We start from the raw sequence: 26,688 nt of genomic DNA, 5'->3' as shown, positions 1-26,688 counted from the left end.
AAGTCAGATTTGGATCTGCTGACATCTGACTATCTTTATTTAATGTGCAATATCCTTTAAAGGTTTTCAAAAGGTGCATGTTTTTCATGCACTTTGGAGCAGCAGGGTTAATTTTTCTGTTTCTTTTTTGTGTCTTTTCAGCGCATATACAGAGCCAAGAGCAAGAAGGACATGATGAAGGTTTCCTCCATCGCAGATTCTTTGGACATAAAGAGAGTCAAGTGGGCCCAGCAGCTGACTAACAAGGCAAGCTGAAACACGTCTCTGGTCTTTATTTATTATTTTCTCTACTGATTGTTTATTTTTTTGTTTCTACAGTACCAGTACACAAGTCTGGCATCAAAAGAGAGGGCTCATTTCTCTCCAGAAATGAACACTCCAAGTATTCAACACGCAAGGAAAATGAAAGTGGTTTTCAGTGAGGTAAGCGCTCCAGCTTCCTTTAATGTACTTAATAAATAAGGTGACCTGAACCGATGGAAGTTTTCTAAAACGAACATCTAATATGTTTTGTTCTCCACTCAGAATAAATACAAAGAGCAATATGAAAAGATGAAGCACAGGTACACTGCTATTGCTGACACGCCCATCCTGATCCGGTCCAAGAAAGCCTACCTGCAGTCTAGCAATGTAAGTCTTTGTTAGAAAATGTCACGTATTCTGATTAAAAGCTTAAATAGGTAGTTAAAAAAATGACCTTTTTCCACATTTTCTTCTTCCTTCAGTTGCGTTACAAGGAAACCTTTGAGCTTTCCAAGGGCCACTATCACACCGACAAGGACGCCCTGGACATCGTGTGCCACCGCAAATTCACCGACGACATCAGCGAGGTCAGCAGTCGAAATGAACTGCTCTAAAATGACCGGTTTTCCATCTGAAGGCGAATGACTCGCGACTCGCTCCGTTTCTGCTCCGCAGGTGAAATACAGAGAGAAGTACATCAGCTCTCTGGGCACGTGGAAGTCCATTCCCGACCGCCCCGAGTTCTTCTTCAGCAAGATAGCCAACGACAACGTCAGCAGCGTAAGTACTCAAAGCTGCACCCAACAGGAGGACTAACATGCTGCGCGGTATCTGTGTGAAACTCTTGGTTTTGTTTGTGGTTTTAGGTGAAGTACAAGGAGGACTTGGATTGGCTGAAGGGTATTGGGTGCTACGTTTGGGACACTCCTGAGTTGGTGATGGCTGACAGGAACAAGGCTCTGTACAGTGAGGTGAGGGAAAAATTCATTTCATATATTCAATGTTTACAACAAGAATAGATTCTGTTTTTCAACCATCCTTTTATGTATTTATGTTTTGTACAGAAACTGTACAAATCCTCATTTGAGAAGAACAGAGGAAACTTCAGATACACATGCGACACGCCGTTCTTCGAGGCTGCAAGGAACGCCTCGGTTCTGATCAACGACGTGAGTCCTTCCCTTCTATTGCCTCAAATGATCTCGTCATTATTTGCTCTGAAATGATCAACCGTGTTTATCTGTCTCTTTGCTTCTCTCTTGGACTCTCTACTTAGAGGTAAAATAATGTAATGTTTTTCTTTTATTAGACAGTTTCGCTTAGATCACTGATTCTCAACATTGGGGGAGCTAACAGCTCGGGTGGTGGTGAGGCGGGCGGCGCCAGGCTTTAATTTGAAATCATGTTGTTGAACAGGCAGCCTAGGTGAAACTGCACTGGGTTCAAATTCTACTTTTACACATATAGCTGCCTTATCTCAAGTGTTTTCATGTAATTGGAATCATATAAAATAGTAAATAGTTTGGGAGTGTTGTGGTTGTTTTTTTTTTCAAAGTGTCAGCAGGATAGTGAAATATATATAAATACTATATGCAATATCAGTAAATATCGGCTAGTCACTAGTCCATCCGTAGTAAATACACTACATTGTTACAAATGTTATGCATAAATGTTGGAAAATGGTTGCTTGGATACCGATGGGATTAATTGGTAACATGCATCCCATCCCAGGACTGTGGGTTTTCTTTTCTTTTTGTTAAAGCAACAAAACAAAAAAGAAAATATTTTTCTGGGGAAAAATATTTGGGAACCACCTTCAGCTGTTTTTCAGGTGTAGCGAGGCATATTTTACATTTTTGTCCATTTTTACAGCAACATGTTATCTTTTTTTACTTCTGTTCCTTAAAGTTTGCTGACATTCTAGAGACGCCTTCCTCTCCCCCCCACATTTGTTTTTAACAACTTTCTGAAATTCTGAGCAGAGGATCTACAGAGCTAATTATGAGAAGACCAGGGATAAGTTCACCATAACCACAGACGATCCTAGATACCAGCTGGCCAGGGAGAACAGGAAGATGAGCCAGGTAACCGTCCCGGATGTGGCGGGCGACCGGGCGGCCTCACCCGCACGCCGCCGGTCCCCTGGGCCGCTCACACCCGGCGCATGAGGTCTTCAACAGACCTGCCGGTGGGGCTGGTCGCCGCATGGCTGTGATGGGGTCCTCTGTATCATCGTCTCTTCCTATTTGTCCCTCACAGGTTCCTGTAATCCATGCCACTCAAACAGCAGCTGCTATCTTGAGTGAGCATGACCTGTCTGCATCTGTTCCGTGAGAGAGACAGCTTGACTTCAGAGATTATCTAAATCGTTTATTTTACAAACCTGACTCTAGTGAAGGTGGTCACTTCTGTCTCTCTCTGTGGGGACAGATGAGTACACTCGAGTGTCTTCCTCGGATCTCCGGAGCGTTCCTCCAGTCCCTCCCAGTGTTGTCTAGTTTGTTCTAAACTGTGGCATGCTCTGTGTGTGTGTATGTTCGTTTGTGTGTGTGTGTGGACAGAAAATGTATAAATCCCGAGCAAAGGATCTACTAAAGAGTGGCTGCAATGAGTTTCTCCGCCCTGACATCCTCACAGCCCTTTGCCAGTCCGTTATGGGCAGCAAGGTAAACCGTCAGAGACCAGAGAGCTGTTGTAACAGAGACCTGTCCACAAACACACAGGAACCACGTCCTTCAACTGGATGATGCTAAGTTATTAGACGGTTATGAGATTGGGACATTTTTCATTTCAGTTTTACTTTAGCTTCACAAACTAGCGTTTTATGTAGCCATAGTGCACTGCGTTGTGACGTTGTAGTTTGGCTTTTTACATTGAGCTCTGTTTTTGGATTCAGATGAAGTCTGCTGGTTAAGGGCGACACAAGTTGACAAAAAGATAATATTCTGTTCAGAAATGACCTAAATAAAGTCTGAGAAGGTAAATTAATTAATCATTTTTGACCCAAGTGTATGTTCTTTTCTAATAAAAGCTATATTTTTACATGAAAATTTGATCTATTCATTTGAAAGACAAAATAATGCGATTTGATATTTTTGCCATATCACTTGGTTTTCAAGTTTTGACGTTGTTTTTAGAGATTGTTTCTTTCTTCCTGGTGTTTGTGGACATTTTTGTTTCATCCATTTAATCCTCCTAAAAGTGGTTCTAAACCCATGTATTCCTCCTCCTCCATTTCCTAATCCCTCCATCACTTCCCTTTCATCGTCAGTGAAACTTTTAACTTTTTCTAAAACACAATGTCGTTGCACAGTTGAGACCAAACATAGAATCATAAAACGTGTTAGTCCCCTTCTACACAGCTTCTGCATATTTATTGTTATATTAAATTAGGTGCTGATTTTCGGTTCTTTTTCTAAATTTTTTATTGTATCCATTTTTACTATGTAGCATTTTACCAAAGCGACATTACATTGCATCGCCAGAGGTAGTCAAACTATACAGAAAAACTGAGCAGCTCCTTTATTAACACTCCTAACTCCATGAGAAAATTCAAAACAAGGGATAACTTATAATTCTGCTGTAGTTTTATGTAAAAATGCATTATTTTGTGGGTAAATTGCGAAGTAATATTAAGTTTAGCTCAGTGAGAAGAGCAGCTGGTTAACGAGAAGGATGTGAGCGCTGCAGACTTTCATCACTAAGTAGTGGTAATTTGTGTTTTAATTGTCATCCTTGTGTCTGTATGTGTCTCACAAAGCATGTTTTTGGTGAATATTATGCATGCTAATACTCCACTTAGTTCTTTTTGATGGAAGTTGATATGATGTTTCTGACTTTTCTTTAATTGGAGTCAGATAACTATCCAAAAAACAGAAAATTGAACAATAGCAATAATCTAACTTGTAATTACTGGAATTTATTATTGTGATAAATTGCTGTTTATTACAATAATAACCTGTAATAAATTGTAAGTTTATTATTGGACTATTTTAATTTAATCTAAAATGTTAAGTGTCTGTTAGGCACATGTTTTTAATTCTCTTTGGCTTTAAAGATATTTCAAATAATTTTGTTCTTTTTGGATAGTTTCTCTTTGCATTCATAAGTTGAAAACCAAAACAATGCCAGATTTGAATGTTAAACATTTAATACATTGCCTTTTTACGAGCTAAACTAACTTTACTCGTCCGTCCTCAGTGGAAGTACAGGGAGCAGTACGAGCGCGCCAAAGATAAGTTCACATCTGTCCTGGAGACTCCTGAGTATGAGGCTCACAAACGCAGCAAGAAGATCACTGATGTAAGTTTTAGTGGAGTTTCCCTATCATCTACTAGCATTTTTATTTTTATTTTTTGTAATTTCTGTTACTAAAATATTCCTTGTCTCTTCTTAGGTCATCTACAGGATGGAGTACAACAAGACCAAAGCCAAAGGATACACCTTGCCTTATGATACTCCACACCAGCAGCACATGAAGAAGGTCAAAGAGATCACCAGCAACGTAAGTTTCACTCTAGCAACATATTTCTACATATGTTTTCATCTACAAATTTGTAACATGATCCAATTCCTTGTATCTGAAAAAAGAAACACAGCACTTATTAGTATATCACAGAACTAAAGCTGTAGTAGCCTGCGTAGGTTTTATTTTAACAGAGCTATAAGGAGGGTCTTAGCACTGTCAGTCATGCTTGTGTATGCGCTGCAGCTGTGCTAATGGTAGAAAAACAATTTACTGTTACCGGGAAGCTGTTTATCCTCCATCCATGGTAACCATCTTGAGCATTCACGTAGGCTCTATTGTGAGAAAGGAGCTGTAGCACAGCAGAGAGCAAGAGGGAGGGTACGTGAGTGATTGACAGTGCTAAGGCCCGCCCCCTGGCTCTGATTGGCTGCTTCTGACTGAAACAGCCAATAGAATTTTTTTTTCGCAGCTCCTGTTATACTGAACTGAGTGACAGTATAACATAAAGTTTTAAGAAATATGTTTAAAAAAATTAATACATTTTTTATAAAGGTTACATCCTGCAGCTTTAATGTATCAAACTGAAATATTACAGGTTAGAATATTGATATATATAATAAATAATGATTTATTATTTTTATTTCAGCAGAAATACTAATTTTATAGTTTTAGTAGTTTCTATGTGAATGTGCTTACAGCCCAAAATGCTGTGAGAACAATAAAGCCAATATTAACTGGCTAATTAGTCAGGCTATCTGCTCAGTTAGCCAGCCTCCAGTTGGCTGCTTAACAAACATGCAGCTCTCAACTCCCCATCTACACTTTTAAAACGCCTGTCAGTGTATTACTCTAAGCTTCATACAGCTGAAGGAAGCCATTCACTCCTTTCTTCATGCTTTATGGCATCTCATTTAAAAGATTTCATCTGTAGCAGCGCTGCAGTGAAACATTTGGTGAAACTTAATGACGATTGGCCTTGACCAGGCTATTCTTTCTTGTAACTATTTATCCTGATTCCTCTTTCAGCTGAAATACAAAGAGGTGTATGAGAAGAGCAAAGCCCAGATCAACATGGACCCAGAGGCTCATGAGATCCGTGCTGCCAAGGAGGCCTACAAGAACATCAGCAATGTAAGCATCTATAAGAAACTGACAATGCTTGTTGGAAACACAAAACACCCTAGCAACAGTTATAAAGTACTTCTTACGTTTCTGTTATTAGCTCGACTACAAGAAGAAGTATGAGGCAACTAAGAACAAGTGGATCTGGACGGCAGACAGACCAGATTTTATCAATGCTGCCAAAAACTCTCTGCAGCAGAGTGACGTGAGTCCATTGTTCGTTTGTTTTTTACATAAGTGTAATTTCTATATCTTTGTGCATTTGTCAGTATTGATCTAAACACAATTTCACTCACAGGTTGAGTACAAGTATGACAAAGAGATGATGAAGGGCTGTGTGATACCTATAGCAGATGACAAGTACACTCTCCTGTACAAGAAAAATGCTGAAATGGCCAGTGACGTAAGTGGTTCTTGTGACAGTAATCTGTGAAAGAACCTGGAAGATTAACCAATGAACCACATCAACAAATCAAACACCTTTTTTTCCACCTTCTTCAGGTGAAGTACAAAGAGAAGTATGAGAAGGGAAAGGGCCACTACATACCTGTTCTGGATACTCCTCAGATCCTCCATGCCAAAGCCGTGCGCACGCTAATATCAGAGGTGAGGGCTTATAAATAAAATGGTGCTCCATTATTTGCGCATCTTTTACCAAACTTTATGTTGGGAGTAAAGTGTATCAACACTAGATGAGAATCTTGACGCTTCCACATCCATTCTCAGAGCAAATACAAGCAAGAAAGCAAGAAGATCATGCAGTCCGGCTCATTCACCAAGCTGGCTGAGACTCGCGATACCGCCCACAGCAGGGAGGTCAAGAAGCTGGTCAGCGAGGTACAACGTTTTTTTTTATATTGTACCCAAATCAGCCAAAGGCCCCCAAATCATCTCCTCCTCTTGAACTGCGTCTATGAAACTCTCTTGTTCTCCCAAACGTACAGAAACAATACAAACAGAAGTTCGAGAAGGAGAGAGGCAAGTCAGTGTACAACCACATGATCGTGCCGCCCGACGTTCAGCACGCCATGGACGTGGCGAAGAGTCAGAGCAATGTGAGAGTATTTCCACACGAACGTTTGTCTTTTGAGGTGCTGCTCGGTTTTTACACTGTACTCTCTCTCTCTCCGTATCGTACCATAGGTCGCCTACAAAAAGGACGCCAAAGCCAACCTGCACTACACTACTGTAGTGGACCGTCCTGACATCAGGAAGGCCACCCAGGCTGCTAAGCTCGTCAGTGATGTAAGCATCAAACACACGTAGACATCATTTTGGAGAAAATGGTGATTCGATTTGAGCGAGTGAAAGTTCAAATGTTGTCCATGGACTTGTTTATATTTTGAATACGTAGAAAAAATACTTTGAGCATCAACCAAAATGTCAAAACTTTTGTTTTACTTATTCAAGAGAGTGGGGTGGAAGTATAAACTTATCAATGTTCCCACTCCTTATCCACCGTTACATGCATAATCCTGCATTTATTATATGTATAATACATACATATAACAAATAAACTCGTACTTAATAGTTAGCAAATCAATATATTATCTATTTAATTTAATTACAGTGGATGAACAATCATTATATCTTCTAATTAATGAAGAAATATTATTTAGAACAATGGTATTTCTTCTAATATAACGTTTCTTCTAAAATATAATGCTAATGTATTTTATGCTAGCATTGAAGCTAGAATTAAAAATGCTAGTTTTAATGCTGAAAACTAGCATTAATAACAAAAACGCCAACAATAATTGAATAGTAATAATAATATAATATATGCAGCAATAGCCATGTGTTTTTGGCTAATTTAAATAATTCAAATCACGTTTTTCTTTAAGCACTTTGAGATATTACTGCACAAATTAAAGTATTGTGAAAAACAACAAAGTCGTCTTTTATTAGCTTTTTGTGTTTGTTTTCACGAGGCTGTGACCGCTGAGCCACACTGACCGCGACTTTAACCGTCGCACATCGTTCCCTAACGCCAATCTGAAACCAAAACAAGCCCACAGCTGCATCAGTTGGGTTTGTTTCTGGCGCTCTGACTCTCGTTTCCTCCTCCGCCCATCAGATCGGTTACCGTGAAAAGGCGCGCGAAGAGGCCAGTCGTGGAGGTTCCCTGATCCACCGGCCAGACATCGCTTTGGCGACCCGTGTGTCCCAGCTGACCAGTCAGGTACAACAAGAGAAATAAATCATTTTCTCTTCCTACATCTCAGGATACAGACACACCTCACCCCTTCTGCTAACATTTCTTTAGGTTTTTTGGGGTTTTTTACCTCATTGGTTTAGTTTTCAGACTTCCTCGCTGTGGTAGATGTGATGCTATTAGCAGCACTCCTCTTGGCACAACGACTGAACTAGCAGCTCTTTGATAGTGCTTCCTTTGTCACCTTCGTATTAAAATCCATGTTTTAATCTGTCACTGTGACTTCATAATACATATTCATGTTTAACATGTCTAACTCCATCCTTAAACCTGACTTCATGTGTCTCTCTTCTTTCTCCACTCCTCTTCTCTCTCGCTAGTCGTCCTAATCTCTTTCCTCTCATCTCTGCTCCCATAATGTCTTTGTCTCCTCATTCCACAACCCCTCGCTGGGCTTTGTAGGTGGAGGGCAAGGCCTCCCTCCATGGAGCAGCTTCCTATGATACCCCACTGATGCGACACATTAAGAAAATGAGTGCGGTGACTAGTGATGTAAGGAGGCGCATGTCCTAAAACTGAAGGGATGCTGCTATCTGTCTGTCTGTCTCTTAAAGTGAATTGTATTTTATTTTGTTAAGTAATTTTGAGCTACAAGGGTCTAAAAACTTCTTCTTTTTTTTTATCCAGTGTATGAAACTATTTTGTGCTTTGATTTGCCTTGCTGTTTGTTTGCACCCTTCAGTTATGTGTGCATCCCTTGTTTTCCTCAGTAGGACAAGCTGTGGCTCAATGCTAAGCCTAGAAAATGCAACAGCTGCACTGGTATTCAGACTGTATTTGTTTGGATTTTTAAAAAAATAGTTTCAGATTATTCTTCCTTGTGTTTCTGATAGATCGCAGCTTTCACTGCTGTATTTTTCTGAAGCTTTTGTTTTGGCTTAGAGAACTTTTCTGGGATTTATTTATGATTTGAACACTAGGGGGCAGCATAGCCTTGTAGACTTCAGCTAAGCTAACAGCTTTGGGGATGCTAATGGTTTATTTCTAAAATGTTTATTGTGTTCACTTGTTATTTATGTTCTTAACATATTCTTTATACACAACTAGTTTAGTGGAATACATTAGTAAACTTTTTTTATGCCTATTATTATACATGAATTGAATAAGTGGGTCAAAAAACAAAACTATCACTTCTACTGGCTATTAAATGCATCAGTTTGTTCAGATTAAAAGCATCAGAAATAGATTTAAAAATATACTATTGTTTTTTTTAAAAAAAACAACAATGCTTTTATGTTCAATAGCTAAGAGAAAAATATCAGCTTGAACTTTTAAGATTCTTTTTACATGTTCAGATGTTGACTTTTCCTGTCATTTATCAGTTTTTGGTTGGGGTTACATATGAAATGTATACATGGAATAATAAAAAATATATATTTGCATGCACATATAAGAACATTTAAAGTACCAGGTACATTTATTGTCATCCCTGATTAAAAAAGAAAGTGCATGATTGTTTAAGACAAATTCGTCTTGTATTCCAGGATCATAGTCTCAAGCTGAAAAAGGTTTCAAAAACTTTTAATTTTATTACATTTTATTCCTGTGTTCATTAAATGTTTTCAGCAAAATTATAGAATTATTTTTCTCACGGTGAGTAAATGTACACAGCTTAAAGGTTGGATCGATGAAGAGTGATATTATGCTGCTGTGAATAAAAAGACAAACGAATGTTTTTCATCATACAGATTCAACCGGGGGTCACAATAAATGTGGACTGGTACTGTCCACAGATACCAAATGTTACACAGCATGTCCAAGGCAAGGAAACTGCCTGCAAGAAATCTGAGTTACTAATCCTTTCGGATACACTTGCATACCGTGTCTTTGTGTCACTTCGAGTCTGTAAATCCACTTGTTTGTCCCGACTCAGAGCTCATGCTGACTTCCAGTATGTGTCGCCTTTCTGCCTTACCAGGTGAGGTACAAGGAGAAGTTTGACAAGGAGATGAAAGGGAAGAAACCTCAATTTGACCTGAAGGAGAGCAAGATGTACAAAACCCTGAAGGATGCCAACGACCTGGCTAGTGAGGTAGGCAATCCCAGAACCAGCTTCATGCCGGTTTCTGTATGTAAACACTCGGAGGTGGCCGTCGAGCGGCTCCTCGAAGTCTGGAAGGTTATCCTTTAAAATCGTCAAAAGTCTTCAAAAACCAATGAAATCTTGAATAAGCTAAAGTTAATTAAGCCAAGTCCTCCTAAATATGTGTAACAGCACCTCATTTCTGATTTCACATCGGCTGACAAAAGATTAGGTGCTCACTGCGTTAAAACTTCGTCTCTTGACGCCACCCAGGTGAAGTACAAAGGTGACCTGAAGAAGATCCACAAACCTGTGACTGACATGGCCGAGTCTCTGTCCATGCAGCACAGCCTGAGCACCAGCAAGCTCTCAAGTGACGTAAGATACCATCACCACCGCCACTATCATCATCATTATCACCATTTAACCCTTTCCTGCTCCCACCCTGGCTGCCTTCTTCTTGTCCACCCTCAGTAGTCTGTTGAAACAGTAACAGAACCTACTACAAGCTTGTTGTAAACCATTCACCATCGCATATAGACTGGAACTCTAGTATCCTTCATCTAAACACCCATCATCTTACAGACCTCATCTGGTAGTGATCCCGACCCTCCTCACCTTTAACATCTAACGCTTCACTTTTACTCCTGTAGGTCAAATCAAACTTTGATTGAGGATCGCCTAACATAAAATAAAAGTCTATCGATCATTTTATCCTCTAATTTATAACTACATCTTTGCATTAATGATTGAAGTTAGCGTTTGCTGCTGTTTATGATATTTACAGTGCCTTGCAAAAGTATTCCTAACGCTCTGACCCCTTTTTACATTTCGTCAAGTTGGAATCACAGGCTTTTACGTGATAGACCAACTAAATGTAGTGATTCATTCATAAGTTGAAGGATAGTTTTCAAATATTTTGCAAATCTAACTCTGAAAATGGTGGCATGCATGTGTATTTGGTCTCCTTTACTTTAAAAAATCCTTTTTAAAGTTCGCCACAAGCCGTGCAGGGGACATAACACAAATAAGGAAGAAGAAAAAGAAGGTGTTAAAAATACTGAGGCCACAAAAGAAATGAGACAGGAGAGAAGATTCATCTTCCTGCAGGACAAATACCCAAACATGCTCTCAGTGCTACAATAAAATGGTTTAGCTCAAAGCATGTTCATGTATTAGAGTGGTCTAGCCAAAGTTCAGACTTAAATGTAGCTAAGAATATGTGACTAAGCCTGAAACGGTATGTCCCCTGGCCCCCACCATGCATAATCTGTCCTTGTACTTCACAATTCACACTACTTTCCATTGGTCTATCGCACAAAACCCCTAAAGTTTTACTGTGATAAAATGTGAAAAGTTGTAGGCATGTGAATACTCCTGCAAGGTCCGGCCTGAGTCCTTCATTTGAAATGGAGTAGGCTCTAGCCAGACACGCCACATTTACTGTACTGAGCTGCCTGACTCTACTGGGAATTCCCTGTAGTACCGCTACAAGAAGAAATTTGAGGAGAGTAAGGGTCACTACCACATGATTCCTGACACACCAGAGCAACTTCATCTCAAGGAGGCCTCTGAGCTTCAGAGCAACGTAAGTGGTACAAACTGTGGGCACCAACTAACACCCTGAAAGTATCTTCCAGTCTGTCTGAATTTCCACAAGACACTAGGGATGTCCTGATCAGTATTTATTACATTTTTCTACAAATTCTGGTCATTTAAAAGTAGAGATATTCCCAGTTTGATAGTGCTGCTCCTCTGTTCTTTGATCCTGCTAGCAATGTTTTTAGACTGAAAAGCTAGGCTGAAGTTAGCAATGCTAACACACAATTTTAAAAAGACTGAATTTTTTTTACTGTTGGTCATGTGCAGACAAAACGCACAGGAAATGTCATCTTGCTTCACAAACTTAGTACTTTTTCATCGAACACAGTAGAATTTAATGACTGGTTGTTTCAGCTGCTCTCTGCACTGCGCTCAGTTACAGACAGCCATCTGGGTCGCTTGAAACACACTGAGAGGAATCTGCAACGTCACTCTAAAGAGGAAAAGTACCCGGTCATTGTTCTGGAAGAACCTTGATCCTTTAGAGCACGTCAAACTCAAGGCCCGGGGGCCAAATCCGGCCCGCCGCAGCTTTTTATGTGGCCCTCTAGACTCTTAATGTGACACATAAATAGAACCGTCAAGATAACAGCCTGCTTAAATATCACTTCATCAGTCAAATCAAAGCAGTTTTTATCTATTTATTGCCTCCTGCTTCTTGCGAATTCACACAAAACCAACAAATCCCTGCACTTTTTCGCACTGATACATAATCGGGAGTTTGTTGCAGATTTTTGGATGTAAGTGTTAGTTTACTCCCACCTGCAGGGGGCGGTATTTCTTACCTCTATCCAACAGCTGCTTAAGATTTTCTTGATGTCAAGTTATAATCCTTAATGATACGGCGAGTAGTAAAAAGCACAGATATTTCTAAACTAATACCACAAACACTTTGATTTGTATTGGAAGGAAATCACAAAAACGATCACCAAATCCCTTACGGACTGAATATTATTTAATTTGAAGAATTTATTTAGATTTTAACAGTTTCGTTAGCAGGTTCTAGCAATACATTCTGGCACAGCCGGCCCTTTAATAACATTCATGGTCTTGATTTGGCCCAAAATGAAAATGAGTTTGACACCCCGGCTTTAGGGGTTGAGCTTCAGTAAAGCAAAGAGCAGTTTGGCTAGGGAGATTGTGCTAACATTGTGCTAATGGGGCAGAACAACAACAAAAACATTTTAAAAAATTAAAAAGGTTTTACATTAGACCCCAATATAACACTTGGGATTGAATTGGGACAATCCCTACCTCATACATTGGTTTAAATGTGAAAAATATACGTGCAGATTTGACTCTTAGGATAAGAGAGTCTACAAGCTAAGTATATTTCTCATGATGTACCAGCTTTTAGATAGCAACATTTAAATCAAGCTTATTTTACACTGCGCTCTGTTTGGGCCGTTTCAGGTTAAATACAAGGAGAAGTACGAGAAGGAGAAGGGCAAACCCATGCTGGACTTTGAGACTCCAACTTATGTGACCGCTAAGGAGGCCCAGCACATGCAGAGCCAGGTAAAGACTCTCCTCACCCTCCTGCTGAAAGCAGCTGCAGACGCCAGCTTCGCTTCAACGACTCCTTCGAGTCTCAATAGATTCAAAATGTAGAGCGCCGTGTTGGCAGCTTCTAAGCTTTCCGGTTGGTTGTCAACTACGAAGTTACGGAAGTTGTTGGAAGTATTGAAGAATGATTTAGTCACTCTGTTTTGATTTGTAATTACCTTTTTGACACCTAAAAACAATCATTCTTGCATTCATTGTGCTTTCTTTTATAGCTAGCTGAGCTCAGAATGTAATTCAACCGAAAAATTTAAGTTGAAATTTGATGTGCGTATCAAATTGACTTCAGTTATGATGGCAGGAAGTCAACAGTGAAACGGATCTATGGCTTTCCTATGAAGCCTGACAAAAAGACACACAGCCGGCCCTAACAATACACAATTTAAGAGGCCGCTCAGGTTTTCACTCACCTGCAGGAGTTTCCTTTGAAACTGTCAGACAGCCAGGTTTACAAATGTATAACTTGAATCATCTGTGGTCACTGAAAAGCCAACTTGAAAAGCCATGGCTAAGATCTTTAAAAAGTTATTTTAATGCTTTAATACATGCATTGTTTATCCAAAGTGTTATCAATAGATATATATAGATATAGATATAAAATGGGTGAGGAGTAAAAAAAATTGTAACATTTTCAGTTGTGGTTTGACGTTTGACAATATTTACCACACCAGTTTTCAATCCCAGTTACTTCTATTTCACATGTTTTCATTTATTTACTACTTCTTATATTGATGATTGATTTTTTTTATTGTTGTTATTTAAACTTGAATGTTATTTTGTGCAACACACAGTTCACATACAGTCAACAGGGTGTGAACAGGGAGGATTTAGCCTACGTGTTAGTTGAGCTTCAGTGATTAACTACGGTGTACAGTACAGACCAAAAGTTTGGACACACCTTTTAATTCAATGAGTTTCCTTTATTTTCATGACTATTGACATTGTAGATTCACACTGAAGGCATCAAAACTATGAATAACACATGTGGAAATATGCACTGAACAAAAAAGTGTAAAACAACTGAAAATAGCCCTTATATTCTAGTTTCTTCAAAGTAGCAACCTTTTGCTGTGATTACTGCTTTGCACACACTCTGCATTTTCTTGATGAGCTTCAAGAGGTAGTCACCTGAAATGGTTTTCACTTCATAGGTCAACCTGCCCTGCCAGGTTAATAAGTGGGATTTCTTGCCTTATAAATAGTCATGAAAATAAAGAAAACCCATTGAATTAGAAGGTGTGTCCAAACTTTTGGTCTGTACTGCATATGAACAGTTGCTCCCAAGTCACTGTGTTTAGATTTCCGTCAAGTGTCGGACCAGAAAGGCTACAAAATGTCCGTTTTGGCGACCGCTTCCCAAACGACGATGCTGTACCTGCACTTCAGCCCTGCTCTGCCTGCATGCGTTTGTCTGAGCTCTGTCTGTCTGTCTGTCTGTGTCTTTATGGCCAATAGAAAGACTATAAGAAGGACTATGAGGAGTTCATGAGGGGGAAGAACCTCTCAGGCTTGGAGGTCACCCCTGCCATGATTCATGTCAGACACGCCACCAAAATAGCCAGCGAGGTAACAGAAGGATGGTTGATCCCGTTAACTTGCCCCCTTCTTCCTCATCATACTAAGACTGTACCACAACCGAAGTCCCTCTCTACTTTCACACCTTTTATCCTCTGACTTTTCCTTTTCAGGGGTTTTATTTCTTTTTTTCTAAAGATGCTTGCTCGTTTGACCCAACATCATCTTCCAACCCCGCTGCATGCTGTACAGAGAAATTAGTGCTGCATCCACTGATGTCTAAAGCTCCTCATTTCGCCATCAGTCTTTTTGCAGCAGCATCCTGTATGAGTGCATGTAACAGTTTTATTGAAGAAGTGATGTTTTCTGTGAAATGCTGTTTTCGAACTATGTTACGTGTTTTATTAGGGCTGGGCGATATGGCTTCAAAATAAAAGATCAATACCAGATCTCATTTTAAGTTATGTTTTTTCTTCTCTCGCTTTCTTGAAAAAAATATTTTTCAATCTTTTATTTCAATCATCATTTCTGTGAGTTGGACGAGCGCTAGGGCCAGGCTATGAGATTTCTTTGTTTAATTGCAATAATGTGGTCATAATATTAACAGAATAAATATTTTGCTAGGAAAGTGTCTTAACATTATGAGGAAAAACAATTATTTTTTGTGTTGGAGTTCTCATATCTTGTCTTGTTTTGACTTTATTGTCATACGACTTTATTCCTGTATTCCTACAACCATATTATTTTCATGTTATGGCTTTATTATTGAAATAAAAAAAACATTAAGGACATCTTAGCCTGACTGCTACATTTGGTCCTGGAGTTGACTCGAATTCAAAGTCCAAACAAATATAAGCTGTAAACAAGACGATGATATCACTTTGAAATATTTTTTTTTTTTACATTGGCGAAAGAAAAAAAAAAATGAAATCCAGGTTTTTCCAGAAATTAAATCTTCAAAAATGAATTATTTAAAAATGAATTTATCGCCCAGCCCTATGTTTTATCCTGTAAAATGTGTTTCATCTTGTCTATTTCCAGGATTCTTGCCAAAGTCAACAACATCTCCACTGACAGTGTTTCTCTCTGTAATAATATTGAAGCAACTGTCGTTTTTTCTTTTAGTTGTTGTTGTTGTTGAGATTTTGGTGACTTTGAGCCTTGATTGTCCGTATGCCTCGGCCTTGCCTGCCTGTGCGACCGTCTCTGCAGTCTCTCTTGTCTTTCTTCCATGGCGTAGAAAGAGTACAGGAAGGATCTAGAGGAGGGAGTGAAGGGTAAAGGGCTAACTGTACTGGAGGAAACTCCGGAGCTTTTGAGGGCAAAGAATGCCACTCAGATCCTGTGTGAGGTACGACTGACCGAGAGGTGATGGCGGTGGCGTCACGCTCTCCTCTGACTTCCCCTAACACTCCCCCCCCTCCCCTCCCCTCCCGCTCTCACCTAAGCCGCATCGCCTCACTTCCTGCTTTTTGACAAGACTAATGTTCCATTGCTCCTTAGTTTGAAAGAATATCTCTCAAATCTTGTTTCCCCCTGTATTTTTACATCTTACTTTATATCACTTTGTATAAAGAAACTTGAATAAATGTTGTCTCATCTGTTCTAACTTTCTTTAAGAAAATAAACATGTAAAGTGTTCATTTTAGTGTAGTTGAACAAATTTTTAGAAATTCATTTGGTCGTATTTGAAATGATCTCATCAAAGAACTAATTATGCTTTAACATCCTCTTGACTATCTTAACTCTTTTTTTACTTAGCAGCTTTATTGGAGCGCCACACCTTCCTCCATCCTATGTTTTCCCTAAATCCCGTAGCTAATTCCTGCTAACCTCCTCTGTTCCCCGTACCCCTAGGCGTTTTGCGGCCTTCCTCAGTATGAAAGCGTAATTAGTTTTCAATATATCTCTTTGGTGAATAAGAAAGCTGCTGTTTGTATTTACAGAGGGAGTACAAGAAGGCGCTGGAGCAGGAGATCAAGGGCAAGGGAATGTTGGCTTTGGCTACCGACACGCCGGACTTCATGCGAGCCAGGAACGCCACTGAAATCCTCAGCCAGGTCTGTTCTAAGTAACATCTGCTGAACGTGTCAGGGTGTCTTCAGGAGTATAAATACCTTTACCAATCGTGTCACATTACAGTGACACGATTCAGTATATTTGATTGAGAGTTTGTCGTAAAAGAAAATTAAATAAATAACACAAAGTAATGCGTAATTGTGAGATGGAAGAGAAATGACACACTTCTTTTCCAAAAGTGAATCTGAAGGAATTTGGAGTGCATGTGTTTGCAGCCTCTCATATTTGCACATTAAAACAAGCGAAACCAATCAGCTGTGTTTATTAACCAGGTGATTATAAACAAAGATTATAATTTATTAATTAAATATGCAAACATTATTTAGAATTAGAATTCACAATTAATTATAAACATGAACTATAAACTAAGATTTATAATTTATTTACTAAATACATTTTAATTTTTTTTGAAAAAAAATATTTTAATTGCTCAAGTCGACACATTGTACACATTATTTCACATAGACGGATGTCTTCAAGTCTTTATTACTGTTCATTCTGATGATTTTCTGCTTGCTCACTTCACCCCTATCTTAACACACGGCAGCGGCAGCATAAGGCTGTGGGTTCACCGCTCCTTAGCAAAGTCAGTGAGGATGGTGAGAGTTGTTGAGAAGACAGACTGAGCTAAAAGCAGGGCAACTGGCAGTCCTTACATTGTTAGACGACGTCCAACATTAGACATTAAATGTAAAATTATGACGATTAATTGTCTCTTAATTGTTGAACAATTAAAAGACTTGAGACTGAGGCAGATGTTCACCTTGCAGTATGTCTACACAGTCTGACCTCAAGCGGAGCTCTTTTAGTTGAAGAAGATTCAAGTTGCTACAATGACCTGAACAAAGTCCACACTTGAATCCAGCTGAGGATCTGGGGCAAAACGTGAGTCGTTCTCCGTCCCAGCTGATTGAGCTCGAGCTATTTTGCAAAGAAGAACGGGTAAAAAAATACAAATTCCTCCTTTACTCCCTTCAAATTATTGTTCAAAACCCTTTTCATTTTCCTTCCACTTCACAGTTATGCCCTTCTGATACAACGTTTGTTAGTCTGATTAAAAGAAAATACATTACAGGTTAGAGCGTTACTGTGACAAAACCTGTAATAGTTCAACAGACACCAATACTTTTGTAAAACACTTGATCCAAGACGTGCACGCCGAAATCTGGCGTTTTCAGTCCTCCTTAAAAGCTTCTGTTCTGCAGACCAAGTACAAGCAGATCGCCGAGATGGACCGAGCCAGCTACACTACCGTCATCGACACGCCGGACATCATCCACGCTCAGCAGATGAGGAACATCGTCAGCCAGGTACGCTGCCGCCGAAACTGACCTGCGAGTCCGTTTTTAACCCCCCGGCGCGCCTTTCAATCTGCTCATGTTGTCGAAACAGAAAAAATACAAAGAGGAAGCTGAGAAGACGATGTCTCACTACGTGCCGGTCCTGGACACTCCAGAGATGCAGAGAGTCCGTGAGAACCAGAGGAACTTCAGCACTGTAAGTTGGAAAGGACGCCCTCCGTCCGCTCATCACGACAGTCACTTTTATACCCAGTGATACCGCCTCGGGTTTGTAAAGAGATGTGAAGATATTTTATACCCTTTTATGCTTTTGTTTCTCCAAGTCGTCTTGCGTGTTGTTCACGTTGTTAATCAGTCTGATAGAAACAGTGTTATTTTCTACTTTTTGCTACTGTGAAACATTTTAACCACACCGTTTTCCCTTCTTCTTATAGCTTCAATACCAGATTGACCTAAAAAACACAAAGGGCAAAGTGTCTACTGTTAAGGACACTCCAGAAATGCTCCGTGTTAAAGAAAATACAAAGAATTTCAGCTTGGTATTTATTCCGTGATAGTTTTTTGGGGGGTTTTCTTACCGTTTTTGATAACCTACTTTTACATCTTTAATCTTTTTTGGGTTTGTCTTTCCTCATTTTAACAAACTCTGACATGAAGCTCCCATCTCTTTGGAACGAGTAATTAAGCGATTCTTTGTTAAGATACAGCAACTAAAACACTCCTGTAGACTAACGTTTAAAGCTGCTAGTGCAGAGCTTGTGTGTTTCCGTTTGGGATCTTTGCGTTTTGTTGTGTGCTTTGAATTTGCTTTTCTGTTTTGTTTTGGGTTTTTTTTGTATGTTGGCGTGTGCTGTCAATGTTTTGGGTTTTTTTTCTCTTTGCTTAAATCAGAGATAATTTAGAGTCACATGGAAGATCAGGCTAACTTCTGGTTCATGCTTCTCGTCCCACATCCACACAAAGATTCATTACAAAGAAGACGTGGGCGGAGGGACGGCTCTGCCTGAAACCCCTGAGATGGAGCGAGTAAAACGTAACCAGCGCAACATTAGCACGGTACTCCAACGAGTGACCCTGCCCCCCCTCCATCCCCTCCCCGGCCTCGGTTCTCCATCCATGCTCCCTCATTGTTGAGCAGCTGGGAATAAAACTTGCACTGACTTCATATTTAATATCTTTCCATGAACATTTCCAGTACAGCTTTTCATTTGAAGCTAATTTCCACCGGTTCTCTTTGTAGATTTGTTTGTTTTGTCCTAATCGGAGGATGAAGCTAAAGAGATAATCTGGTAAAAAGTCTAGCATGGCGGTTTTCTTCCACTACATGGCCATAAGTTTGAATAGACTGATAGCCACACTTTTTTCTTCTAGTTGTACCAGCCTATAATTTTTACTGGCATGGTTTTGGCCATTCTGTGGAAAGTTTCTGGGGTAATCGCTGAGGAACTGGACAGATTGCTTTGAATTATGTCGGGTTCCTTATTTATTTTAACAAGGATGTACAGCACCTGCCACATTTACTGGTAACCCTGGTAAAAAAAAAGAAAAAGGATTTAAGTGTTTATTTTATTGCTGCAGCACTTTAATCTCAACAATTTAAAAAAAAAAATCTTAACTTTCATTTACAGTTTATACTGTGTGATAAATATATTCAGAAAAGGTTTATTTTTACCTAAAATGTTAAATGTACCCCAGAAATATTGGGGTACATTTAATAATATCTTTAACATAAATGTAACTGAAGCATGATTTTATTATATAGTTTTTAATTTAAGTTGATCAAGGTGGGGTATAAATCCATTAACATAGAGCTCTGGAACAAATTAAGAGAGCACTTAAAATGATCAGTTTCTCTGATTTTACTCTTTATAGGTCTATGTTTGAGTAAAATTCATTTTGTTCTTTTATTCTGTGAACTACAGACAACATGTCTCCAAAATTCCAAGCAAAGATTTTGTATTTATTTGCAGAAACTGAGAAACGGTGAAAATAACGATAAAGATGCAGAGCTTTTACACCTCAAATAATGCAATAAAATACAAGTTCATTTAGAAACAACACATTTTTACCAGAAGTGCTGATAAATGTGGCTGTCACTTAGACTTTGTGGCAGGGACTCAACTATTACATAATTTGTACCCATGAATTAACATTTTCATCACCTGCAGGAACTTTGGTGGCGTTCCTACTAAATACATTAACGTCAGGTGGAAAGTCAGTCATTTAACCGTTTTTCGTTATCCACAGTTATTGTGTTTGAACAAGAATGAGTGTGGATGGATGTAAGATGCTATCTCACGATGTACCTTTGTGACGTTTGCAATGGGCAGATACAGTACAAGGAGTCTGTGGGTCAAGGCACAACCATACCAGACCTGCCCGAGGTGAAGCGGGCTCGAGAAACCCAGAAGAATATCAGTCTGGTAGAGGAAACCCACTGCAGTGACCCTCCTCCTGATTGTCATCCCTCACAAAAAAAAAAAAAAAAAAAAAATCATTTTTACTTTCTAGAGTTGATTTTTCCTCCTCCATCCTAACTATTTTTCATATATCATTCCTTCTTTTCCTACCAGAAATTATTTCAAACAATTTTAAAACAAAATTCCCCCCCCGTTATTTTCTCGTCTGGTTTTTGATGTTCTTCCTCTCCTCCCGATCTGAACACTAACCTCCCGCCGGGTTGCGTCGCCGCCGTTTGTGACTGTTCCTGTGCTGTGTCGTTCAAAGCATCGTTACAAAGAAGGAGTGGGACAGGGCACGTCTGTTCCGGAGACGCCAGAGATGGAGAGAGTCAAACGCAATCAGCAGAACATTAGCACGGTACCTTACAGAACCCGACCCGCTAGCTTCCCTTCATCCGTCTGCCCACCTGCCTCACTCTTCATCCCCTCGTCCCCCCCGAACACCTTACCAGTAACAACTCTCCTCCTGAATCTCCTCTGGTCATCTAGACATCGAGAACCGACTCATCAAACCCTCTGATACCCGCAAGTTTACATAAACTAATCACTGATGTCCTGTGACTGCTGCAGTTTAAATCCTGCATTTGAGTCTTTTGAACAGATTCAGATGATTGTCCAACCTACATCCAAAGTGATTGTTGTTTAAAAACCAATAAATTCCTCAGTTTAACCTTAAGTCAACAGCTAGACTCTTCAAACTTGGACACACGAGTTTCCAAGACGACAATGACCCCAAAACTCACATTGAAACATCTTTGAAATGGATAAATGAGGCTAAAATTCCCTTACACTTCAAACAAGGTCTGTGCCAGGATGCTAGACAGTTTAACATGAAATCTGATATTTCTAATTCGCTTAGTGGACAAATATCCAATTATTTCAGAAACTTGCTTAAAAATATTTAGCCAGATATCAGAAGTGGATAAAGTACCCAAAAATTGTATTCAAGTAAAAGTAAAAAGTAGCCGTCCAAGAAGTTACTCTAGTAAGAGTCTGGTCAAATTCAGTACTTGAAAATGATGCCATCAGACAGATTAAAATGTATAAAAGTTATTTCCAACATCTGGTATTTTAGAAACCAAAATGAAAAAGAAAAAATGTGTACAAATTTATTACCAAAGTAAAAGTAACAAGTACAGAGGATTACAGCTACTTCTGAAAGTACATTTTTTCCCAAAACATTACTGAAATAAATAAAACTGAGTAATTCTTAACTAGTTACTAACCAGATCTGTATACTTTTGAGCCTGTGTCATTTTAGCCAGAGTGATTAAGAGAAAAATCTACAATAAACTCCAACTTTATCCTCTAGTTCTTGTTTTGAAAAATCGCCAAAGTTGTACACAGTTTACCCATTTAATTCCCCAGGTTTTATTTTTTTTAATTAATTGATGCTTTTATTGGAAAGGTATGGATTGATATGGCTTTCGTTTCAACGAATAGTGTATGGATACTTCTGACTGCGACTGTAACACGGAAACACCCGGAATGCGCTAAACCATTCCTCTAACATGAAATGCTTCCTTCGTTTCTCAGGAACAGATATTTGCAACATCCTTCTTATCATTACTATTTTTTTTTAAATTTTTGCTGTGTCTGTTTGTCCGTCTCTGCTTCATTGTCCGTTGTTGATCTTCTGTGGGTGTGTTGTTGGGGTTTTTCTTTGTCATTTTTTTGTGTTTTTCTTCTGTCCCTGCATACAATCCTTCAATATTTGTCTGCCAGATAAAATACAAGGACTCTGTGGGTCGAGGCACGGCCATACCGGACCTGCCCGAGGTGAAGCGGGTCAGAGAAACCCAGAGGCACATCAGCTCGGTAGTGGACCGAAGCCGACCCCCCGTGTGCTCCTAACCTTTTGAGCGTAGACAGTAGTTTCCATCATGACTCCTCTCCCCTCCACCTCATTGCATCCATCTTTATTTAAGGCTCAGTCTGCAGATTCTTGAGCTCCTAAATTACCTCATTTTGCTGTAATTTCCATCTTTCTCTCTCCTGTTCCTTTGTATCACGTGTGTCAAACTCGAGGCCTGTGGGCCATAACTTTTTATGTGGCCCTATGGATTCTAGACTAAATAACAAGTGTGCTTAAATATTATGTTATCAATCAAATCAGTGCAGTTTTTATCCGTTTACTGCCAAATTATATAAATCAATCCCTCCAGTTGTTTGAGAATTCTTGTGGAAATTCACGCAAAATCAACAAATCCCAGCACTTTTTTAAAATTAAAATTGGAAGTTTATCACAGATTTTTCTCAGACATTGACAAAAACTTTCTTACTTGTACTAAGCAGCTGCCTCAGCCTTAATTGATATCAGATTATAGTCCATGATCTATATTTTAGTCACATTATAGTCCATACAGTAATAAAAAGTCACATTTACTGTCAAATATTTACTGGCGCAAATATTTCCATATTAGTGCCACAAACACTGAGTTTTATTTTTTAAAAATCACAAAAAGAATCGTGAAATCCTGGAGGGACTGAAAAGATGTTCAATAATAATATTTAATTTTAAGAATTCATTGATATTTTAGCAGTTTGTGATCAGCTTTTATCAATACAGTCTGTCACAACCGGCCCTTTAAGAGCATTCATGATCTTGATTTGGCCCAAAACCAAACTGAGTTTGACACCGCTGCTTTTTATCCTTTAATCTTCTACATCATTCCTGCCTCTTTGGCCTTTTTTAATACAATATTTTCTAACCTGCAGCTAAGCTTTTTTCTCCATGAACTACTTTTAACATTCCAGCAAAATGGAAATCTAAAATCTTATTGATTGTCTGTTTTTTATTATTATTATTATTATTATTATTCCAACAGCAGACATCCTCCTCAGAAGCGTTCTTGTTTTCTCTCTCGTAACGAGTTCGAAGAGACCAAATCTGTGAGCTCCAGTGGGTGTTAAGAGTTTTCTGATGTGCTTCTTGTCCTGTAGGTGTTGTATAAGGACAGTTCTGCCAAGGGAACGCCTGTGGTCTTTACTCCTGAGATGGAGCGGGTCAAAAGGAACCAGGAAAACATTAGCTCGGTACCTTCCAGAACCCCTCTCTGAGAAAACCCTTTAACCTTTTCCTAACCGAGCCGACCTCCCTTTACCCTTTTTGCTTTAGTTAATCTCATTAATTATCCCGACTGCACTTTTCTCCGAATACGTTTAATCCATAACCTCTTTTGTCCTCCAGACTGCTCTGTTTCATCTTTTTTTATGTCCCTGCTCCGAAGATTGAAGCATAACTCTGTTTTTTTTTTCTAACTCTTCATCTCCTAATAATAATAATAATAAAAAAGAAAAGAGAAATCTCCCTCGCTAATTCATTTGTCTGATTTCTTGAAGTCAGTAATCCTCTGACTTTTGTGTGTTTGCTCGCGATGCGTTCACGGAGTCGGGATTCCTGACCTTCGCCCGCTGTGCTCGTCCTCCTCCAGGTGCTGTACTCAGACAGCTTCCGCCGGCAGGTGCAGGGCAAGGCCGCCTTCGTTCTGGACACGCCCGAGATGAGGCGCGTCAGGGAGACGCAGCGCATCATCTCCGGAGTAAGATCTTTGTATTTGTTCTCCGTATTTTTTATTGAGTAGAATCAGCTGTTCGGTGATGGAGCCGACTGACTGATTAGTCCCAGATATTTACTTCATTCTCATGAATAAATGCACACAGAATAGATTAGTGCTAACAGGAAACCAGACCCTGAACAGGAAGTAAGATCTGAACGTATAAACATCATTTATTGCAGCTCCACTCATCCAGTCCACTACATTTTTTTTACATTTGTTTTTTTTGGTGTTTTCAGAATATAATTTCATTTTTAAAAAACTGATTAGATTTAAAAGTAAGTTAATCTGAACATTTCTTTATCTTCTTACACAAGCTCCAGCAGACTGGATGGGAAATCAGTGTTCTAGTTCTGCTACAGATTTCCAGTTTGGTCTTTGACTGGGCCGTTTTCACCAAATAAATCGAAAGTTACGTATGTAACGACGGTTCTATGAATCCCTACTGACCGCCAGAGGGCGATGCTGAAAGCACTGAATGTGCCGTTTGAGCAATAATACCAACAAAGTCACACCTGTGACATATCGGATGATCAATCAGAGGCTATATAGCATGACTTGGTGGTTGATGTGGTAGACAACAGAGGTGTTGTCTGACCAAATCAGGACATATCTCCCCTCCAGGTGGGGCAAAAAGTGCCTGAGAGCCAAATGTACAGTATGCAACTCCAGCACATTTATATGCTTGGAGCGATTCAGTAGACACCAGCGGCCCTGAACCGTCCTGTGTTGCCATGCAGCACCCCATCCCATGGAGCTGGCATCTGTCGTGACCACTTCTCTGCGACACACTACCACCCCCATGGACTCAGGGCATGAAGACAGACGAAGAGCGTGAGTCAGTCTCCGAAGGGCGAGACGTCTGTGCCTCCTCCTCCTCATTCCCAAAGTGAGAGGCAGAGGCAGCCAAAGACGGCACATCGTCCTCCACAGCTAACTCTGGCATAGGTGGGGAAGAGAATACAGTCATGGGAGCATCCACCTGAGGTGCCTGAAGAAGGGATTTCATCTCTGCCAACTCAGCAGACAATCGCTCAACCGTTGTGGAAAGACCCTGATCAGACTTAGCTCGCCTCTTCTTAGGAGGAGCCACAAAGGTTGTGGCCTCAGTCCTGCCTTTAGAGCGCCTAGGAGTGGCCACCTGCCCAGAAGGTGGAAGGTCATTTCCACACTCGGGGTGTAACTGGGCCAGTCGAGCCACTTTCACTGCATGGGGCATGTAGCTGCAGTTCATGCAAGGATTGTCTGACAGGGCCTCAACCAGGTGATCATACCCGAGGCAGGCAGGGCACAGGTGGTGACCATCATCGGCCTGAAGCACAGCCCCGCAATCCGCACAACAGTGGGAGCTATTCATGTCCTAAACTGAAACGAGCCCCACCACAGGCAGACAGAGCAGACTACGATTGGGAGAGGGGGCTGAGAACGCTACTGTCACCAATCAATAAAATAGCAACAAAGGGGCTGACACCGTCAGCTATGTCCAGAATAAAGGACGAATAAACAAAACTGGGAGAGGGGGCAAAAACGCTGCTGTCACCAATTAAAGAAACATGGAGGGGCAACACGTGGCCCAAACCAGAACTCCGAACAGGAGGCTTGCTAAAATTGGGAGAGGGGACGAAAACGCTGCCATCACCAATTAAAGCAGCAAACAAAGAAAAAAAGGGGGCTGACGCCGTCAGCAACGTCCGGACAGGACAAAAATCCAAATAAAACTGGGAGAGGGGGCAAAAAAGGTTCCCATCACCAATCAAAGTAATAACAAACCACTTATAAGGTTGGCTAAAATTGGGAGAGGGGGAGAGACGCTGCCGTCACCAATTAAACCGAAACATCAAACTCAGAAAGGCTAACGCCGTTAGCTAAGCTTCAACATGTGTACAAACACAGTGGTTATATGTAACGAAGATCCGTCGCAGCCCTAGGAGGGCGATACACCGCTACTCCGGCCAACAGGCAGTCGGGCGTTCAACGACGGTGAAAAGATCCAGAAATCCAAAAGGCCGGTGCCATACAAAGCGAACCGCACGCAAGAAGAAAAGAGGAGCCTCAGATGATCTCATGCTATATAGCCTCTGATTGATCATCCGATGTGTCACAGGTGTGACTCTGTTGTTATTATTGCTCGAACGGCGCATGCATGAAGGGAACATTCAGTGCTTTGAGCACCGCCCTCTGGCAGTCAGTAGGGATGAAATAGAACCAGTCTTAACTATTCCAATACAGCTCATGCTGGGGCTTTACAGCATGATGCTGCCACCACCATCTCTGACCTTGTGGGTGTGGTGTGTTCAAGGTAATGCGCAGTTTTAGTTTTCCCACCACGCAAAGCGTTTAACACTGGTCTCATCTGGAGTGACCTTTCAGATTTTTATTTGTAAATAAAGTAAATCTTTTTCCTTCCACTTTATGATTATTAACGACTTTGTGTTGGTCTACTACAAAAAAATAAAATAAAATCATAGAATAAATTTAGGTTTGAAGCTTTAGGACCATAAAACAAAATGCTTCAGTCGCAAATAACTTTGATTTGAC

The 26,688-nt window shown here is 40.1% G+C and overlaps 1 protein-coding gene across 27 annotated transcripts in view; it reads left to right on the top strand.

Annotated features, from left to right (window-relative positions):
• The window catches only part of neb (nebulin), a 70,045-nt gene that overhangs the window by 39,426 nt on the left and 3,931 nt on the right, over positions 1 to 26,688 (top strand). For 11 of the 27 annotated variants that reach the window (XM_032567898.1, XM_032567900.1, XM_032567925.1 and 8 more), the window contains 35 exons: positions 142 to 246; positions 319 to 423; positions 526 to 630; positions 726 to 830; positions 919 to 1,023; positions 1,110 to 1,214; positions 1,308 to 1,412; positions 2,805 to 2,909; positions 4,444 to 4,545; positions 4,640 to 4,747; positions 5,738 to 5,842; positions 5,934 to 6,038; positions 6,132 to 6,236; positions 6,335 to 6,439; positions 6,560 to 6,670; positions 6,778 to 6,888; positions 6,977 to 7,078; positions 7,911 to 8,015; positions 8,451 to 8,540; positions 9,967 to 10,080; positions 10,345 to 10,449; positions 11,555 to 11,659; positions 13,087 to 13,191; positions 14,692 to 14,802; positions 15,992 to 16,102; positions 16,698 to 16,811; positions 18,036 to 18,140; positions 18,223 to 18,327; positions 18,566 to 18,670; positions 19,095 to 19,187; positions 20,462 to 20,554; positions 20,859 to 20,951; positions 22,319 to 22,411; positions 23,537 to 23,629; positions 24,028 to 24,135. In XM_032567898.1, the coding sequence (XP_032423789.1) occupies positions 142 to 246; positions 319 to 423; positions 526 to 630; positions 726 to 830; positions 919 to 1,023; positions 1,110 to 1,214; positions 1,308 to 1,412; positions 2,805 to 2,909; positions 4,444 to 4,545; positions 4,640 to 4,747; positions 5,738 to 5,842; positions 5,934 to 6,038; positions 6,132 to 6,236; positions 6,335 to 6,439; positions 6,560 to 6,670; positions 6,778 to 6,888; positions 6,977 to 7,078; positions 7,911 to 8,015; positions 8,451 to 8,540; positions 9,967 to 10,080; positions 10,345 to 10,449; positions 11,555 to 11,659; positions 13,087 to 13,191; positions 14,692 to 14,802; positions 15,992 to 16,102; positions 16,698 to 16,811; positions 18,036 to 18,140; positions 18,223 to 18,327; positions 18,566 to 18,670; positions 19,095 to 19,187; positions 20,462 to 20,554; positions 20,859 to 20,951; positions 22,319 to 22,411; positions 23,537 to 23,629; positions 24,028 to 24,135 (3,642 nt within the window). Of the gene's footprint in view, positions 1 to 141; positions 247 to 318; positions 424 to 525; positions 631 to 725; positions 831 to 918; positions 1,024 to 1,109; positions 1,215 to 1,307; positions 1,413 to 2,225; positions 2,328 to 2,804; positions 2,910 to 4,443; positions 4,546 to 4,639; positions 4,748 to 5,737; positions 5,843 to 5,933; positions 6,039 to 6,131; positions 6,237 to 6,334; positions 6,440 to 6,559; positions 6,671 to 6,777; positions 6,889 to 6,976; positions 7,079 to 7,910; positions 8,016 to 8,450; positions 8,541 to 9,966; positions 10,081 to 10,344; positions 10,450 to 11,554; positions 11,660 to 13,086; positions 13,192 to 14,691; positions 14,803 to 15,991; positions 16,103 to 16,697; positions 16,812 to 18,035; positions 18,141 to 18,222; positions 18,328 to 18,565; positions 18,671 to 19,094; positions 19,188 to 20,461; positions 20,555 to 20,858; positions 20,952 to 22,318; positions 22,412 to 23,536; positions 23,630 to 24,027; positions 24,136 to 26,688 lie in introns of all 27 variants that reach the window. The other 16 variants (XM_032567899.1, XM_032567901.1, XM_032567905.1 and 13 more) reach the window with 16 other exon arrangements.

Source organism: Xiphophorus hellerii, chromosome 7 (genome assembly GCF_003331165.1).
Source record: "Xiphophorus hellerii strain 12219 chromosome 7, Xiphophorus_hellerii-4.1, whole genome shotgun sequence".
NCBI lineage: Eukaryota > Metazoa > Chordata > Actinopteri > Cyprinodontiformes > Poeciliidae > Xiphophorus > Xiphophorus hellerii.
Note: the sequence above shows the minus strand (reverse complement) of the source record. Positions and strands in the feature narration are given on the sequence as shown.